We start from the raw sequence: 17,185 nt of genomic DNA on the forward strand, positions 1-17,185 counted from the left end.
AAAATACTTCACAGCTACTTTCATGTGATTGGTCAATCTAACTTATTAAAAACCTACCTTTTTAGAAGTCATGGCACCTATCTGAAAAAAGATGCAATAGTTTTGTGGATTAGGTCATGCTATTTAAACCTAAGCCTCAAGTACAGAAATTATAAAAAAAAAAAAAAAGCTGAGTCATGTTGAGAACCACAACCCTACTCAGGAGCAGGGCTGTCACAGGAGGAACTGATACATTGCATAAAGCCATTGAATGTCCAAAATAAGTGATTAAGTGCTGCCCTCTAGTGAAGTATCAACCAGTTTCAGCTTCTAGTTTTCTGAAATTCAACAGATTTTCAGTCCCATCTAGATTTTAACTAAATTTGGTTGTAACAGAAAAATCCTGTATCAAGCATCTTAGTAAAGTGTGCTTATTTTTTTTTCCTCTTCCAAAGATATTTAGGTTTAACACTTCAATAAGTTTAAATACTCTAATCCGTTTAACACCTTCATAGCATATTCTGCTTTTCCATGATTTGTAAAATGCACCATTAGTAAAGCTGTGTTAAAAAACCCAGTACTTCAGAGAACACTATCCTGTTTTTGAAAACAGTTATGACAAGTATTTAGCAGTAAACTCATACCTTTGACAGGTTTCTAGAATTAGCTTTCCTCATGCTCAGAGTACCTTCCTTGTAATAACACTTTCACTGACTGCTTAATATCGACCTTCACTAATGCTTACTGGAACACCTTGCTCTTGATGTTACTGCTCCAAAAGCTCCCTCCTGTGAAGTGGACAGATGTTATTAGTCACAATTTATTCTCAAAATAGAGACTTCACTAATGTTGTAGCGGACTCCTAGCCAACTTTTTCCTGTATGTATTTGAAAATATGTGGCTAATTCAGGAAAAACAATGATTTGAGACACATCAGAAAGAACCAGCAACAGCAGCTGTAATGAGATCAGGATTTTACAACTGATTGAAAAATCAAATGAAGTGACATTTGGGATTATTCAGGGTGCTTTACTTTCACAGAAAGGTAAGAATGGAGTCTTCCTGAAGAATTAAAACCACAGTACAACAGTTGATCTGGTGATGAGACATTAAGCACAAAGGATGGTGGCTGGTGTTCCTCCTAAGCTATAGCTGGCCCACTGCACCAACAGGGTTCTTCAGGTTACTTCTTTGCTCCCCCGGTCAGCAAAACCATGTTTCCAGCCACAAATGGATCTGACTGGTGGCAAAGCTCAAGCCAAATGCACAAAGCAGAGCTCACACTTTATGTAAAGCCAATACTTATGTTAACAGTGGAATACTTTATATTCTCATAATAACTGAGGACATCAAGCATTTCTTGAAGACATTAACTTGAGTAGCAACCATTAAAGTCTTTAGTCATTTGCTTAAACAAAACATTGAAAAAAATTGGAATAACATGCCTGAAAACTTATCAGGTACATTTATTAAGTAAAAACATTCAAAAGCCACAAGTTATATTATTTTTCAACTTCCATATAAAAAATTTGCTTGATTGTGTAGTTCCATTCTTGTAATTCCAGGTTACGACACCTGTGGAAAGATCAGTACAGAGTCATTTGTTAGTATTTTTAGAATATTTAGCCATCCCAAAGTTTTACGCAAGCTTAACATGCAGAAGATTAATCTGCCTCCCATTTGAATGGGCTGAGCTTTCCATCATTATCACATTTTGGTTCAAATAGTAACGTAGTAGTGCTAACAACACTACAGGACATGTCCTTTCCCAGGACAATATTAAAGTCTACAATAAGATACCTGCACACAAACTGTACTTCAAGCTTATTTATGTAACCTAAATTTTCAAATATGCAGGCTTAACATGACTTCACAACAGGATCAAGATAAGCCAGCCCACAGTTGCTTTTACCACCACTGCCCAGGAGTGTGATTTAAATATGGTCAGATTTTCTTTAAATTGCTGTCAACAGGACTGGGCAAGTTCCGTTAAACTACCTACTGACTTTAAGAGTATTATTAGAAAAGCTGAGATTAATAAAACAAGTATAAATCTTGCCCACTAAAGTAGTCCACTGCGTGTACGAAATCCAAACAAGACCATTTCAGATTACACACTAATAACTTCTTGTTGCCACCTATGAAGTAGTGGAAACAGCAAAACAAAACCAAGATTCCTCAAGACAATCTTATCAATAGTTCTAGTGCTACTCTTACCTGAGTTACTAGCCCATTTTCTCCTCTATCTTTTAAAAATCTGAATAATGTTTCAGCCTGAAAAAAAAAAGTTGAGACAGGTTTAAAACTTCAGTAACTTGTTGAGCAAACACCGTAAGAAATGACAACTATTCAATAGTTGAAATATGTATGTAGTAAAAGACAGCAATCATAAGGTTAATAGATTTACCCGAAGTGCCATTACAACATGCAGTTCAGATTTAAATAAAGGACAATTACATTACAAGATTTATTCTCATTTTTACATTCTTCCTTATTTTTTTTCCCCCATAAGTTCTCCCTGTCAGACCTCATAAATCAGACTTCACATTAAAATCAAGTTTATCTTAAGCTAGTCAACAGACATTCCAATTGCTTTTGAGTATCTCAAAGGATAGAGATTCAACAACCTCTCTGGACAACCTGTGCCAGTGCACCCCCCCCCATGGATGCTCTTCATCCTGCCTTCACAGCTAGAACAAACCATGACAGATGTGGATGCTAGTATAGAAACTCATATCTTGTTTTAGTCTTCCAATTATTTTTTAAATTAAAAAAAAAAGGAAGAACATCCAGTATCTGGCTTTTTATTTCCTAGTTATTTCAGCAAGTTATTTCAATAAAATTTTTGACATAGATTTCTGATTATAAACTATATTTCGCTGCAAACAACTAGATTCATTCCCCATGATAGGAAGTCAGCATCATACTCTCTTCAGTAAAATTTAGATCAAGTAGACCAATTTTTTTTTTTTTTTTTTTTTATCATTTACCAGTCATCTGCCCCACCTTGAAAAGGTAAGTGTGCTACCTAGCATTTATCAGCCTAAGTTAGTACATACCTATATAATAAAGCTTTGCCTTTGTTGTTTGCTATAGAGAAAAATCCACTTCTAGGAGAAAAGTCCATAGACTGAGTAAGATAAATTTGTTTTCTTCTGAACACTGGGAAGTTTGAGAATACAGTATACGACGGAATGTGTATCTATTAAGAAATAGGTAACTCATCAGTTAGGAGCAAAAAAATCACATTAAAGTAAAAATTTAACATTTAAGTTCAACACTGATTTCAAATGATCAGTTCTATTCCCTATCCTACCCCACTCTAGGTTTTTTACTGAAGAAACAAGGTGCAGGGAACACACTAAGAAATCATTTATTGCACCTAATTTATTTTTGAGTAATTACATCTAAGGAGTAAAAAGAGGCTTCCAAATCCTCAGATTAATTGATTAGATCTACTGTTGACCAGAATTCTGAATGAGCTATTACCACACAGTAAGACTGTAACAGTTAACAGATACTGGAAAATCAGATTTGTTGCTAAGTTGTTTTATTTACAGCACTGTTTAAAAAAAAAAAAAAAAAAAGCATTTTAAAGAAAGAAGTAACAGGTGAATTAAGCTACATTCAGAACATGCTTCAAAGAAAAAAAAAAATAATTTTCTTAAATATACGGTCCCTTGTACACATCCTGATCTGCTCTGTCTAGCAAATTCTGCAGTATACTTACCTACTCAGCATCAGTTTTATTTTATCAACAGGAAATTTTTTCCACCAAGATACCACGCAAGAAGCTGAACATACCAATTTGACAGCCTCATCAGCTTCATTAGAGGCCACAGCCAAGATTTCCGTGGTAGGATTGAAGGTCACAGATGTAGCAGATGTAACTAGATTCATTATGGCTTTAACCGGTTTAGGATTATTTTCTTTGAGGCAGACATCAGTAGTATACAAGTTTACAACTCCAGAAACTGAACTGAAAAGAGAAATTAACAAAGACTATACCAATAAATAGCACTTCCAGTACATATTAATTTGTTATCCATAGCCAACATTCAACTTAAAGAGATCACTGTTAACTATTTAGCACAGTTTGTAATATTCTGTTTGAAGCTTGCATTTTGCTTTAAAGTTTGCAACAGTATTTAGTGGAGGGTTGCAAGGAGTGAGTGGGGTGACAATGACACCTACCCAGAGATACTTTGTTAACTGGTCTCTTATATACGATGAATTTAAAGCAGTGAGAGCTTACTATCAAAGATTCAGAAATCATTGAGCTCTTGTGTGTTTGCTTTTATGCAAAATATGCCTAAAAACACCCTCCACACAGAACAAGTCTGCTTTAAAATCCTCTTCTGCAGTGGGCTGAGAAAATGCATATTGTAAATATTTTGCAGTCTCATTGTAATGAATTGATACCACTAGCTGAAGTTGCACCTCAGCAAGCTTATTTCAGAAATACTTTTAAGCAATATTACAGTTCTGTTGCTGGAACTGAGTTAAGACATCTTTTGAAGTGATAACATTCTCTTACAGCAATCAAATCAGAAGTGTAAGAGTAAACTAGAAGAAAATGTCAAAGAAATGGGGCACCAGACTGGTATTTATATTACAGATTATGCAATTTCACTCCATATGATTTTAAAATTAACTGCTTGTCCTGGTTTCAGTTAGGACAGTTAGTTCTCCTCATAGTAGCTGGTAGGGCGCTATGTTTTGAATTAGGATGAGAAGAGTGCTGATAACATGCTGATGTTATAATTGTTGCAGAGCAGCGCTTATGTCAAGCCAAGGATGTTTCAGCTTCTCGCTCTGTCCTGCTAGCAGGCAGGCTGGGGGTGCAGCAAGAGCTGGGAGGGGACAGACCCAGGACAGCTGACCCAAACAGGTATTCCATACCACCTGACCTCATGCTAAACAATATATAGGGGTGGCTGGCCGGGGTCAGGGGGGAGGCTGGATTGCTCAGGGTTAGGCTGAGCATCGGTCAGCGGGTGGTGAGCAATTGCATTGCGTATCACTTGTTTTGAACACAGTAGTAGTAGTAGTACTATTATCATCATTATTGTTATTATTTTTCTGTCTTAATAAACTGTCTTTATCTCAACTCACAGGCTTCACTTTCCCATTTCTCTCCCCCATCCCAGAGAGGGAGGGGGGAGGGTGAGCGAACAGCTGTGTGGTGTTTGGCTGCCAGCCAGATTAAACCACAACACTGCTAGACCTATTGCAAGGCAATAGTAATACACTAGGAGTGATACCAGTATTCAGTGTGTATGGTATTTTATATATACATGGAACAAAATAAATTATCATAGAAAAGGCAATGGTTCATCCATTCACCTCTACTACAGCTTCATTAAAAGTGAACTTTTTCTGTATTCCTACATTCCTACTCTCCTACTAGCCCCAAACAAATTTACTGAAGAACTTCAAAATGATAAAGAAACTGAAACATCCACGTTACTCACCCGCATGCCACATATTGGTTATTTTTTGAAACAGCAATACACTTTCCTTCCAAAGAGCCTTCGTCTTCAAATTTGTGTAGACACTTTCTGCTTCTTACATCCCAAATGAAAACTTCACCTTCCTCTGCAGAATGAAATAGAAGATTACAGAAACCACATTGATTTGTCTGTCTTGATAAAGTAAGTTTCAGAAGAAGACAGCTGTTAACTCATTTACAAGTATCAAATATAGGATTTTTTTTAATCTAAGAATATACTAAAGCAGTTTATTTATCTGATCACTTAATTTGCCAATTAACTCAGCAAAACAGTTGATTTACAAAAAACAATATAAATGGAATTACAATTAGTACTATTAGAGAAAACACTTACTTGAATAGCTATATACTTTACTGCTGTCTGAAGTGAAAGCAGATGCAGTTGATCTTCCATTTACCTTCATAGTGCTGATCAGTTCCTTTGTCTGTAGGATGAAATTAACAATGGTGACAATGAATCTGGCATTTCACCACTTTTTTTCTGCTCTCTCAGAGGGATCTTATTACATAAGGGAACTGAACTTTATTTTTAAAAGGTGTTTTTCCTAGTTATTTCTAAGTTGCTATCATATAGCCCTTCCCAAGTGCTATCATATGGCATTTTAAAATGTACTTGAAATAAAGTTCTAGATTCATTATGAATCACAGTAGGTAGGGCAATTCATGACAAAGGTACACCAACACACGCTAGCACTATTCCAAAAAAAAAAAAAAAGTCCTGTATCATCCACCCTCCATACTGAGGCCATTCATTTCTGTTAGCAGGGTTTATGCAATAAAATGAAACATGTCACTGACATAAGACTTTTTAAAAAAAACAACAACAACAACAAAAAATCCACAATACTGTGGATTTAATTCCATTATCAGTCCCAAACACAACTTCACTGTAAAATTCTAAACATCCCCAAATCATTTTCTAATACTATAGGCAGTTAATAGCTCACTCTCAAAGGCTGTCACAGTATGTTATACCTGTTTTAACTAAAAAGCTAGATGGCAAGCAGGCTTAAAAGGAAAAGGGTACCAAGAAATGGAAGTTAAATGAATAATGAAACTAAAACTACCTTCATTGACAGCAAATGAAGATAACCCGAAGTTCCAGTTAGAAGCATAAATGATCCATCTGGAGAGACTTCAAAGTTTTTGACAAATTTGTCCTCCATGCCTTTAAAAAGAGAGAATTAGAACGTCATGCTGGCACAATTTATTCTTTTCCTTAACGTTCACACCTACAATGAATAGAAGCAAGACCTGATTGTAATTCAGCTTTTTGTTTCTGTAACATACTGCCCCCATAAACCATGTCATTAGTTAGATGCCACACAAACTTAGTGTTGTATCCTTGACAAACTAAAGCTAAACATACTCTAATAAGTATCACTACTTCCAACAATTCACTCCACTTCCTTTTAAATAAATTCATATGCCTTCTAAATGGCAGTTTTATCTATTTAACAATACTGAAAACACTTAAAGGTCTAACATACCTCTTACTTGATGTACAGGAATAATGCTTCCACCCATCATGTCGTACACGTAAAACATTTTATGGTGAGTACCAGTGGCTATAACTTGTTCTCCATCAGCACTGAAACAAGCTTTATAGATCGGAAAACTCTCTAAATAGATGCTCTGTATTTTTGGATTCCTTATACCATCAACCTTCAATAGAAACATCATCATATTAAGGAACATACCACATGGTTCTACAGTAAATTCTTATTGACTCACCAGTATAAGAGAAAGTAAAACTACACCAGATGGAAACAAGTCTCTCCCTTTCTTCCAAGTTTACAAATAGCCCATGTCTCACCCCTCACCCTATACGCTAGGAACTCCCAACCTTCCTGGATTACCTCTTACCCTTCCTGTCTAGCCCATGTTTTTTTCAAAATGTCATTTCTAACACACTTTTCCAAATGGAAACATTTGCTTTGCATTCTCCTTTCCTGCAGACTTGTGGAGGTCAAATTCAACTTTTGTCTTTGACCATTTCACTGATGCCGGGCCACGCAGAAAGTTCCTAACAGTTACGGTTTTTAGCGTTCAGAGGAGCAAGACCAGAGTGCCCCAGGACTTCCTTCTCCAGTACAGCATCTCCATGCCCAAACTAATTTCTCAGCAGTATTACAAATTCTAAATGTAAGTGGATTGCTCTTCACAATACAGGTTTTACAAACAACTTAAGAAAAAAAAAAAACAAACACCACAACCTCACCAGCCCTTGTTACTCAAACTAAAAAGCCTGATGAAACTAATTTACTTATACTCTGCAAATAGCTGGTATGAAATCACTGACTGAAGTCTCCCATAGAAATCTTCCAAAAAATTTCAATTCACAGACATTTGAAATCACTTTCTAATCACAGACATTACAACCACTCTGCGCATGCCACCAAAGGAAGAATGAAAAGCAAGTCTATCATCCCAGCCTGTTTCAGGTACATTCAACAAAAGAGTATTCGGTATTAATGGCCATCTACATCATGTAAATTGAAATTCTTCACCTGAAAGAGTGACACGGATCGATCACGTCCAGCAGTCATAACAACTTGAGCAGATGGATGGAACTGCACAGTTGACAGTTTTCCTTCAGCAAGACGTTCCTGATTAGCTGGCAAGCAGCTCTTCATCTAGAAAACAGATCAAGCAGTTTGAGAAAACAACAAAATTTATGCATTTATTTATGCTGATGAACAGTCAGCTTAATCATTCTTTGTTCTATAAGACATCTCAAACTATATGCTGACATTTAGGCAACCGATACAAGCAGAACTCATGCACACAGTAAGCTTGTTAAGCTGTTTCCACATGGCAGACATAATAAAAAGCTACTTGGACTATTGGTTGTAGCAGAAAGCCTACGTAAAACTATCTACATTCTCACTCACCTGAAATAATTGCAAATGAGATAAGAAAGAAGATAATTGTAAATGAGATGGCATAAGAAAATTTTAAGGCTCACTTTTCAAAGACCATTTCAATAACTTCAAAGGTATGGGAGATTTCCATCCTTCCTGTACAGATTGAAATCCCAGTAGCAGATGTTATTTAAGGATACATGAAGTAATCCCTACAGCAAACAATACACCTCAATTTGTTTCATGCTTTTATAAGGTGACCTATCAAGTTGTGTGAAGTGTAAATATTGAAACATTACCGTTACAGACACAAACAAGAAACTCATGCAGTCACTGATCTCTCTGCCCAAAGAGCAAAGCATGTATATATAGCTCAGACTAAGGTGCAAAACCAGGCTTGCCTTTACCTCCAAAATACCTCTTGGCAGGGATTCCGAGGTTGTTATGAAATTACCAGTTCTGCACAGCAGATCATCATCATCATCGCTGACACCTAATTAAAACAAAGCATAGTAAAAAGGTTAATTCCTCAAACACTCACTGATCACGACCTATAAATTCCATACAGAAACAATAAATCAAATAAAAGCATGCTAAAGAAAACTGATTAACTCAGCAAATTATCACACCACAGGAATCAACCAAACATCAGTCATTTTCTAAGCAGATGAATAGGAAAGCACAGAAAGGCATATTAGAATTGTAATAGGTTTCTTTACTATCACTTCTAGTCCGCTTGGATTTCTTCCTGTATTCTCTGTCAGCCCAGGCAGGAACTCCTCCCATAGCTCGTTGAAACCTAGCAAGATAATGGTGAGGAGTGAGAAGAATGAAAAGCTTTTAATCCAATTATTTTTTTCTACACATCAGATACGTTTATGTCGTGCAACACACAGATGAAAATTTGCAAGATTATTTTCACTTAAAATGGTATGTGAAGTTCTCCTCAAATTTCATTCAACTTCCTTTATTAGTGTATTTTGTTAACTTGTAGAACGTGAATCTAAAGCAAAATTGATACCAAACATTAAGGCACTGCTCTTCAGAATGATGCACGCTTACACCAAGATAACCGAAGCCCATCTGAATTTCTACATTGTTATGCTACTGCTATTCTTTCTTATATTTTATACTAAATTAAGATATTTCATCACCCTAATTAAACCACAACAGATCACTACAAATAGTTTCTGGTATAATTTCTTAGAAGAATTAAGTAACCTCTACAAAAACAATTTAATGAAGAGAGACCAAATTCATATTTTATTTACTACTACTTTAAATATTACTTTTGGATATAAAAATACCAGAAGCACCATAAGAAGCACCAGCTCTAAACAATTCACATTAATATGGTAACATTTCCGTGGAGATCAGCCCACAATGGGACTTGGAAAACCACACACTCTTAATATAATAAAGCTTGCCAAATAAGTATTAACAGTACTTACTGTTCCTCAAGTCTTATTTTCAGCTTTTTCTTGGTAAGAGTTTTCTCAGCATCGCTTTTCATCAGGTCCCTCCTGTACCTATGTGTCATATCAATCCTAGAGAACAAAAACACACAGAACATGAAAATCATTCCCGCTGAAGCCCTTTATAACCACTCCTACGCCCGAGCTTGGACTTACTTTTCCTCAGCTTCATCATCCTCATCCACCCAGGCCGGCGCTTTAGACACGAAAGCACTTTTCGCTTCATTCTCCACCTCTGAATCGCTGGAGTCTCTGAGAAGGCTCCCTCCATCCTCGGCAGCGTGCTGAAAACAACCGAGCGGCCCCTTTCAGCCCAGCCGCGGGGCGACCACCGCCCCTCGGGGGGTACCCGCACGCAGCAAGCTGCCGCCACCGCAGCTCCCACCCGCCCCCGGGCCCTACCCGCGGCGGGCCGGCCAGGCGCTGCAGCAGCTCGCCCTCCTCGGCGGCGAGGCAGTCCCCGAAGAGCAGCTCCTCCAGCTCCCGCTCCGCGCCCGTGGCTCCGGACAGGGCCTGCAGGTGCCGGCCGCGCTGCTCCGCTTCCTCCGCCTCCAGCGCCGCCGCCTCCTCCTCCTCCGCGAGCCGCTGGAGCTGCCTCGCCGTCTTCTTCTTCTTCCTGCTGCCGCCCATTTGCGTTTTCCTCACCGAGGGCTGCAGCGGCCCCGGCCCGGCCTCCCCCCCGCGGGGCGCCCCCGGCCCCGGCCGCATCGCTCCTCACGGGGCCGCCTCGCGCACCGACCGGAACCGGAAACCCCGCTGGCTGCTCACGCGACCGCTCCGCCTCCCTCCCCCGATAGGCCCCCGCCGCACCGCCCCCCCCTTCCCCTCGCTCGGCCCACGTGAGTCCGGCTGCGAGGCGCGGTCACGTGGTCTCCTTTCTTTGCCTCCCTTTCGCCCCGCCTGCCCCGCGTCCCACGTGACGCGGGGGCGGTCAGGCCGCACCACTGCGTACGTGGGGGGGTGCTGCACCCCGGAGCGTAAAAATGGGCCGCTTTCCTCATCAGATTAGCAGAGATACCGCATTCTTCACTATATATCATAAAATAAAAGCAGTTCTAGGCTGGGATTCTCCTCTCTTTCATCTCTTTCTCACTCTCTCCCCCCCCAGCTTCCAAATGGTTTCTCCCATAGGTCGGAGGGGGGAGGGGGGGTACGGCGAGCGAGGCAGCCCCATCCCGCGGGGCGCCCAATGAGGGCGCGCGGGGGGCGGGGCTCGGCGCCTGCGCAGTGCGCGCCCGCTCATGTTGTTGCCGTCCCGGCGCAGGGCGCGGGGCCCCGCTCCCCCGGCGCGGCGCTGAACTCCGCGGGGCCGCCCCGGGGCCCCGGCAGGGGCTGGGCTGGGGGGCGGGCGGGCGGGCGGGCGGGGGCGCCCTGAGGGGGCCGAGCCCAGCTGAAGGGGCCGCGGCGGCCGCTGCCTGCTGCCCGCCAGGGCCTGATGGAAGACACAAAGGAGCTGGTGAGCGCCGGGGGCTGGCGGGGGGAGAGGAGCCCGCGGGGTGCGGAGCGGGGCTGGGGGGTAAAGGGGGGCTGCGGGGGGCTGTGAGAGCGGGGAGCAGCGGGTGAGGAGGGGGAGACCCCCCTTTATCGTGATCCATCCTCCTGTCGTGATTCACCCCCCTTTGTCGCGATTTCCTCCTTTGCCGTGCACCCACCACTTCGTGATTCACTCTTCTGTCGCGCCCCGCTCTCTGTCGCGATCCCCCGCGAGTCGCGGCCGTGTTGTTGTTGTCGTGGCTTTGTTCCCGTGCGGCCAGGTCAGCCTCCAGCCCGGTTCCTGAGGGGCTTCCCCGGGTTCTGTCAGCTCCCGGGAGAAGCGGCCGCGTGTGGGAACGCGACTCCTTCAACAAAAGGGAAAAAAAATAAAAAAGTTCAAAGCCCCTGTGGCAGCCGCTGGGATCCTTAACTTGCAGTCCCAGTCAGCTCTGTGGAAGCTGCAGGGCAATTCTCCGTGTTTTAGGTGTTTTGCATGTTTGAGGAGCCGCGTTTGTTTGTTTGCTCGTTACATCTGGTTGCAGCGCTGCAGTCCGGTCCTGACTTGCAGGGAGCGGAGCAAAAAGGGCATGGGAGAGACTGATCTGGAGCGTTAAATGGGAACTAAAAGCGTGTTCTTTAAAAAAGCCGACAAAGCTGATCGGTGTGTGCAGTTGCTTTTGCTTGTTAGTTCTGCCGAGGGATCGGTTTGAGGAACTGTGTAACCTACGCTATAGGGGAACGTAGCTGAGGTAAACCCCCCCCCTAGGGGGATGTCGCTGCTTTTGCCACAAGAACGGTTCAGGTGTTCCTGAGAGCGTGGAGATCTGCGCACATACAACAGGCTTGTACCCTGAAAATAAGAACTATCTTCATTTTTGCTCCCTAAAGAGCTGGATGACACTAGCGGTGTTAATAATCTTTACAAAAGAAGTTCCTCCTCATTAGCTTTCATTTCTCTTACTTTCCAAAAATGTGATTTAATTTTGCAAGGTTCTTGATACCTTCTGCATACTCCAACACACCTTCACTTCTCAGGTAAGTTGGCACGCATTAGACCCATGTGATGTTTTGCTGAATCCAGCTCTGAGCACATAGAAGGAATTCAGGTGTAGCACACTATGGTTTTGGGTTGGTGTTGGGTTTTTGGTTTGTTTTTGTTTTTTAATGTTAACAGGATGGTTAAAACAAAGTATTTGCCTTCTAGACTTTGCCTCTTCCGGGTACTCCTGTGTATAAGAGCTTTGTAAACACATAATGGAATTTGTAACAGATTTTCATTTTTTTTCAAAACTCAGATATTTCACATATTTACATCACCCCTCCCCTTCCAAATTGCCTGCTAATTTGATATATTTTTTTGTAAAAGAGTCTCCCCTCTTCTTGTGTGAAACCCCCTGGGGAAGAGGCTATGGACAAAACCATTGGCAAACAGCAGAAACTGGCTTCAGACAAAATGCTGTCATACATAGCAAATGAAGAGACAGGAAAAACATTTCTGTAATTTTCCAGCTGAGATTTTACTTATTATAAGAGTGGAAGGCACATTTCCAGATAGAGGTGAGTTGCTTATATAAAAAAAGTAAGTTTGGTTGGTTCTGATTTCCAGGAATCCCAAGATGTTTAGCTTTGGAGTGTTTTGCTTGTTTATTTTTAATGAAAGCTGAAAGTGTGTTTTCTTTAAATTGGTCCTGTTTGAATTTTCCGTTTTTGTCACGCTCTGAGGCATAAGTAGATCTTCAGTTCTGTCAGGGGTGAGCTAGTATTACTGCACTAAATTGCTCTGGCCAGCTTAAGTTCAGAAGAGTTGTAACAAATAAGTTCTGTCGTGTCGGTGCCTTAATGCTGACATCTGGAGCTAAAACTGAGCTTGTGGCATAAAACATTAATGAATGAATTTAAAAGCTGTGCATCAAATTTAATACTGACTTCGAAGTACATTATGGGAAACGTATGATCTGTTAAGGATATGTGATTAAAGTAAATGTGACTTATCACAGACCCATGGCCTGAAGGTTATGGTGACCTCATTGTTGACCTTGGCCTCAAATACCATCTGCTCCAACTTCTGTCACGTTTCTGGGAGTCAGATCTGAGCACTGAAAGAGATGCCTATCTGTGTAGGTGCTGGCAGGCTTCTGTTAAGCTACAGCTCTCCTACTCACTTCTAAACTGCTGCCTTTCTGAATTCAAGCACTAAATTGATTCAGAAGTAATGACAATCCTTTTGAGCAGGTTGAGACCTTTCTGTGATTTTTGTATCAACCTCCTTTTGCCAGGGTGTGCTTGCTTGGAGGCAAGGGGTTTGGTCACTTAATAACAGGGTAAAATTTCTATAGCAACTTCTCACCTTCAAAAACACTCTCATAAATTGTGCCAAAACTTGAGTATAGTTTTCATTAGAACACTAAAGCAATTTCCAGAGTAAGTATTTGATGTCTAATTAACATTATGTGGTTTTATTTTCTGGTTTAATTCTGTGTTTAAGCCCTTTGTGACCATCGTTTTGTGCTGAAAAAGTAGTTACTATTCTCCGAAAGCGTGTGCTATAATGTGCTGACTAAAATCAACTGTGTAACTATATGCTAAAGGAGTTAAACTAGTTATTAATCATATTTGTTTATAGTTTGCCTTCCTGCTTTTAGGGAAACCGGTTTTCTTAACTATATTCTTTTATCATGCCATTTGCCTTGTGTAATGGTTAATTAAGAGTATTTCTTAAAAATACATCGTTGCCAAGTACTCACAGAGGGGAGAGGAAGAACAGGAAAATGAGAAGTTGGGCAGAATACGAAAGCAGCTTTTTAGGGCTCCCTTCTCCACCCACCCCTTCAGTAAGAACTATGCAAGAAACCCCCCCAAGCAAATATTTGTGCAGACTTGGATTTGCCAGTCCCGCTTCGCCTAGATCTTGTATCGCTGTGTCTAAAAACCATTCCTGTTGAGGAACTGGTAATCTCACTAGGAAAATAAGCTTAGCCAGTATACCTAAATGTTTGGCCTGTATGTGCATTGCTTCTGCTCGCTGACCTACTGGGTTATCCTGTAGTGCAACAGCTACTGCTCTTTGCCTAATGACCGGTTGCACAGCTCTGAGCTTTATGGTAAGCCAGGCCTCCTGCTCAGAGCAAGCTTTGCAGATGCATTCCCTCACGTTTAGAGGTGAAGAGCACTAATCTGTTTCAATCTTGAGGGAAAGGTAATTTTCCCCCTCAGTGTAATTTTTCATGCTAAATGCAGCTCCTGAGAGTAGGAAACGTTCTTTTCTTTGGCTGCCTGTATTATGAAACATGGGGATTGATCTTGTTACGGTTGGATCAATTTCTGCTACTGTCTCTAGTAGCTGGAAAATGAATTTTAGGAGAAATATTACTAAATGTTGATTATTAAAGCCTGTAAACATACATATAATGTAAGCTTACTCCCCCCCATTGACAGTGATGACCCCCAGTTTTGTGGCTATGACAGGCCACTTCAACACTGTAACTATCGTGCTACTTTTTTGGGTGGAGGACTGCATTCTCATGGACAGTGTGTCTCAAAATCCAGTGGGAGCACCTGGTACAGTGAAAGCTGTTCTCTCTGAGGCTTCCATTCACAGAGGTGCTGCAGGTAGCAGCTAAGTGCTCCCCTGTCAGATGGTGTGGCTAGTCAGCTGGTAAGGCACGCTGCTGCTCAGCACTTGGAAGAAGACAGCAGGAGTTGCAAGCTGCTGCTGTTACTGAAGCAGATGCTTTTTCCTCAGTTATGGTTCTGTTGGAGACATCTGTTGCCCTTTATGTAAGGATGCAATTGTTGACCTTTGAGTTCAGAGTTGTACCCTAACTATTTTCTGCTTCGGATATTAAAGCTTGGAAAAGAATAGGACCTTTCATTTCAGCAAGAAGGGCAATCAGAGATCCACACATTATTCATTTGTTTCTACAAATACTGTCTCAACATGGGTTGAAAAGAACCTTAGAGGTGTTTAGTATCAAAATAGAAGTGTTTTGATGTACTCTAGCAAAATTCCAGAATAGGTATTTGCATATTTTCTTCCCTAGCTTCCACCTACTTCTATAAACAAAGTAGTTGGTATTTTTTCTATTGAAAAACTGTATGCTTTCCAAGTTACACAAAATGTATTTTGAGTAATTTCCCAAGAATTACAATCCAGATAATAACTATAAATTGACATTAGGAATGTCCTATGCAAATTATCTGGCAAGCATGCTTATTTTCTGGCAAAAGCTTGGATGAAAATGTTATATAAAAACTATAGTGTTATTTTAAAACAACTAGTAAAGTTACTGTTTAGAGTTGCTCATAACTTGAGCTGAGACAATTTGACCGAATATAAAGTAAATGGAAAGGTGGAATATGAGACTTCTTTTGACATTTTAGTTAAGCTTAACTAACCCTTGATGATTGCTCCTTAGAAACCTCTGTAATGCTGAAGAACGATTTTTTTTAGAGGTCCCAATTTCTCTAGAGAAATTGGAAATGTTTTCTTTCTCATCTGTGAATGTTTTGGCAGAGAGGGCTTGGCAGTGATGCTGAGGTTCCAAATGTATGTGATAGCAAAAATAAAAAATAAATTAAAAAGAGCCAACCGTTCTGTTGTGGTATCTGCGATTGCAATCTTGCACCATGCTTCAGCTTGCCTGCCGCAGCCTTTCTTCCCTTCCTCCTGTGCCACTGGAGCTTCAGCTTGCCTCCAGCTTTCCATTCCTGCTCCTGCTCTCACAGTGGGAGCTGTGCTGGCTCTGCGGGGCTGGGAACAGAGCTGTGCTTCTCCTCCTGAGCTGCTCTAGCATTTCACAGCCCTGGCAGCAAAGCTCTGGATGAACAGAAAGGCCACGTGCGTCCAGAGGTCTCAGGTTTGAAAAGAAAAAGGGATGTGCTGAGACCACCCCGTGCTGCAGCTTCCAGTAAAGGGTCGAGGCCCTCCTTTGTGTGGGACAGGGCCCTGGTCCCTTAATGAAATCAGGTCAGCTGATTGACAGAGGATGCATGGCTGAGGCTGGATATTCTGTCTGTGGGCTCTGGTACACCACCAAGATCTGTCCAAAAAATGAGGATGCAACGCAGTGTTACTGCTGTGAATGGTCAGGATGGTGGTGTGTCTTATTTCCTGCTGCAGGCAATGGTCAAGGAAAGCCAAGCTGGGGCACGACAGAGTTTGAGATTCTGGGGAAGGGAATGAGTCTTCATGTTCTGATCTGTAAATTACTGCCACTTTTTGCAGAACACTGTATCCATGGCAACGTGTTCAACTTCTGTCTTAATCTACGCACACGTGCACACAAACGAATAACTGATCTTGCATCTTGCTGGTAATAGTATCAGTGATAGTGTTCAGGTAAGGCTTGCTACCAGCGCAGCTTAGGACAAGGGTTCGTTCTGCCCTCTCCCTGCATTTCCTCTGATTGCAGCTGTTGTCCTAGCTGCTTCAAGCAGCTCTCAGCTTCTTCAAGGAAATGCAGAGTTATGCCCTGTCCTAAGTTTTGGTAGGTTTGAATATAACTTTGAGTGGTTGGCTGCGGGATGTGTGTACTGTTAACATTACATTGAATTTGTTTAAGTTTCAGAGCTGCTTTAAGTGATTTGTGTATCTTATTGTATAATCTTCTATGCTTACAGGATGTGGGTTTTGGGTTTTTGTTAGTGGGATACTAGGATTGAGTCGGTGTGGGAATCAGTTTTCCCTTTTTAAATATGAAGAAATCCTTCTATAATAGGACTTAGATCAAAAAGGAGAAGAGAGAATATTATAATAAAAGAATAGCAGGGCAGAAAAAGGCTTGGATAAAATCCAACAATAAAGATGTTCAGGCATATACTCTCTAGGAAAGGGATTTGGGGAATTACTGTGATGAAATCTTAAAGCTATGAATCCAAATGCA

At 41.2% G+C, this 17,185-nt stretch overlaps 2 protein-coding genes across 7 annotated transcripts in view; one reads left to right on the plus strand and one right to left on the minus strand.

The window, feature by feature from the left end:
- Positions 1 to 1,427: 1,427 nt before the first annotated feature.
- UTP18 (UTP18 small subunit processome component) lies at positions 1,428 to 10,562 on the minus strand. Its single transcript, XM_084492218.1, has 14 exons — positions 10,233 to 10,562; positions 9,987 to 10,114; positions 9,807 to 9,902; positions 9,075 to 9,154; positions 8,763 to 8,848; positions 8,002 to 8,127; positions 6,982 to 7,156; positions 6,559 to 6,659; positions 5,826 to 5,916; positions 5,454 to 5,577; positions 3,784 to 3,958; positions 3,039 to 3,181; positions 2,197 to 2,253; positions 1,428 to 1,554 (listed from the first exon to the last, which is right to left on the minus strand). Exons 1-13 carry the CDS (start codon positions 10,536 to 10,538, stop codon positions 2,229 to 2,231), a joined length of 1,656 nt encoding a protein of 551 aa, XP_084348344.1. The 5' UTR covers positions 10,539 to 10,562; the 3' UTR covers positions 1,428 to 1,554; positions 2,197 to 2,228.
- Positions 10,563 to 11,081: 519 nt separating this feature from the next.
- The window catches only part of MBTD1 (mbt domain containing 1), a 35,226-nt gene continuing 29,122 nt past the window's right edge, over positions 11,082 to 17,185 (plus strand). For 2 of the 6 annotated variants that reach the window (XM_084492235.1, XM_084492236.1), the window contains exon 1: positions 11,082 to 11,286. In XM_084492235.1, coding sequence (XP_084348361.1) covers positions 11,266 to 11,286 — 21 coding nt within the window. In that variant the 5' untranslated portion in view covers positions 11,082 to 11,265. Of the gene's footprint in view, positions 11,287 to 12,669; positions 12,861 to 16,527; positions 16,642 to 17,185 lie in introns of all 6 variants that reach the window. The other 4 variants (XM_084492238.1, XM_084492239.1, XM_084492240.1 and 1 more) reach the window with 4 other exon arrangements.

This window comes from Aythya ferina, assembly GCF_964211825.1.
Source record: "Aythya ferina genome assembly, chromosome: 18".
Classification (NCBI taxonomy): Eukaryota; Metazoa; Chordata; class Aves; order Anseriformes; family Anatidae; genus Aythya; species Aythya ferina.

Bases quoted from the DNA above. Each gene is read 5' to 3' on its own strand.
- UTP18 (XM_084492218.1), bottom strand. From the start codon at position 10,538: ATGCGGCCGGGGCCGGGGGCGCCCCGCGGGGGGGAGGCCGGGCCGGGG. The intron at 10,115-10,232 runs GTAGGGCCCGGG...GGTTGTTTTCAG, and splicing joins GCCTGGCCGGCCCGCCGCGG to CACGCTGCCGAGGATGGAGG. The intron at 3,959-5,453 runs GTGAGTAACGTG...TTCTCTTTTCAG, and splicing joins AACCAATATGTGGCATGCGG to TTCAGTTTCTGGAGTTGTAA.